Raw genomic sequence first — 1,027 nt, 5'->3', positions numbered from 1 at the left:
TGTAACGTATTTACAGATTAGTTGTAACGTATTTACAGATTAGTTGTAAAATATTTACAGATTAGTTGTAAAATATTTACAGATTAGTTGTAATGTATTTACAGATTTGCAACAATCCCATTTTGTACAGTTTGTTTACTTTCTGATTCAACTTCCTGTCATTTGAACTGTGTTTGGTGAATGTAAAATGAACTTTTAGCCAAGATTCTTAGGTTTCCTTTGATCTGAAACATGTCCAGGTTCAACTCTGAAGTTAAAAGAATTTAAAAGAAACAGAAAACAGGAAATGTTAGTTAAATAATTCTTCTCGCTGATGATCCAGGTGTGGAGCGCTGCACCCCGGTGACCACCTGCTGTCCATAGACGGGACGTCCACAGAGCACTGCACAGTCCTGGAGGCTACGCAGCTGTTAGCGAGCACAATGGAGCTGGCCAAGTTAGAGATTCTCCCCTCGCATCAAACGAGACTAACTGGAAAGCAACACGACACAGGTGGGTGACAGCCCACCTTCCTGAAATCAACACGTGCTGAATATGAAATCAGGAAATGTTTTTATAGAAATAAGACATTTTTGCTTTATTGACAATGATTCTTTTGTCTTGAGAGGCTGGAGAAGTCAAAGCTGCAGGCCCAGACTGAAACTGTGATGATCCAAAATTAAACTAAACTAAACCGGTCGCTTTAATGACTTCATTCTCTACATGAGAAAACCAAGAGGAGAGGGTGTTCTGTCAAATGATCTGTGACTGGGATGTGCCCCTGCAGAACAATTCATTTAAAGAGGACATGTCCTGCAGAATCCACTGTTGTATCTGTTAAATACATTTAGTTGTGAACCTGGAGTCTCTAGGAGACAGACAAGTTGAGTTTAGTCTCTCCTGGACCTGCAGAGATCTTTATTTTCTGTTTGGATCTGATTTTCAGCCCATTTTCTGTGACGTTTTCTGAACTATTACATTAAATCATCAGCGTCGTAACTTCCAAATAAGGTCTGAACTTACCAATATTACTATTAATATATATATA

At 38.7% G+C, this 1,027-nt stretch overlaps 1 protein-coding gene across 2 annotated transcripts in view; it reads left to right on the top strand.

Moving 5' to 3' along the window:
- Positions 1 to 322: 322 nt before the first annotated feature.
- Positions 323 to 1,027, top strand: part of grip2b (glutamate receptor interacting protein 2b) — a gene marked incomplete at its 5' end in the record, with an annotated part of 39,120 nt that continues 38,415 nt past the window's right edge. For both annotated transcript variants that reach the window (XR_001311837.1, XM_014026526.1), the window contains 1 exon segment: positions 323 to 492. Coding sequence is in view for 1 of the 2 variants with exons in the window: in XM_014026526.1 (XP_013881980.1) it covers positions 323 to 492 (170 nt within the window).

Source organism: Austrofundulus limnaeus, unplaced genomic scaffold, assembly GCF_001266775.1.
Source record: "Austrofundulus limnaeus strain Quisiro unplaced genomic scaffold, Austrofundulus_limnaeus-1.0 Scaffold563, whole genome shotgun sequence".
Classification (NCBI taxonomy): Eukaryota; Metazoa; Chordata; class Actinopteri; order Cyprinodontiformes; family Rivulidae; genus Austrofundulus; species Austrofundulus limnaeus.
Note: the sequence above shows the minus strand (reverse complement) of the source record. Positions and strands in the feature narration are given on the sequence as shown.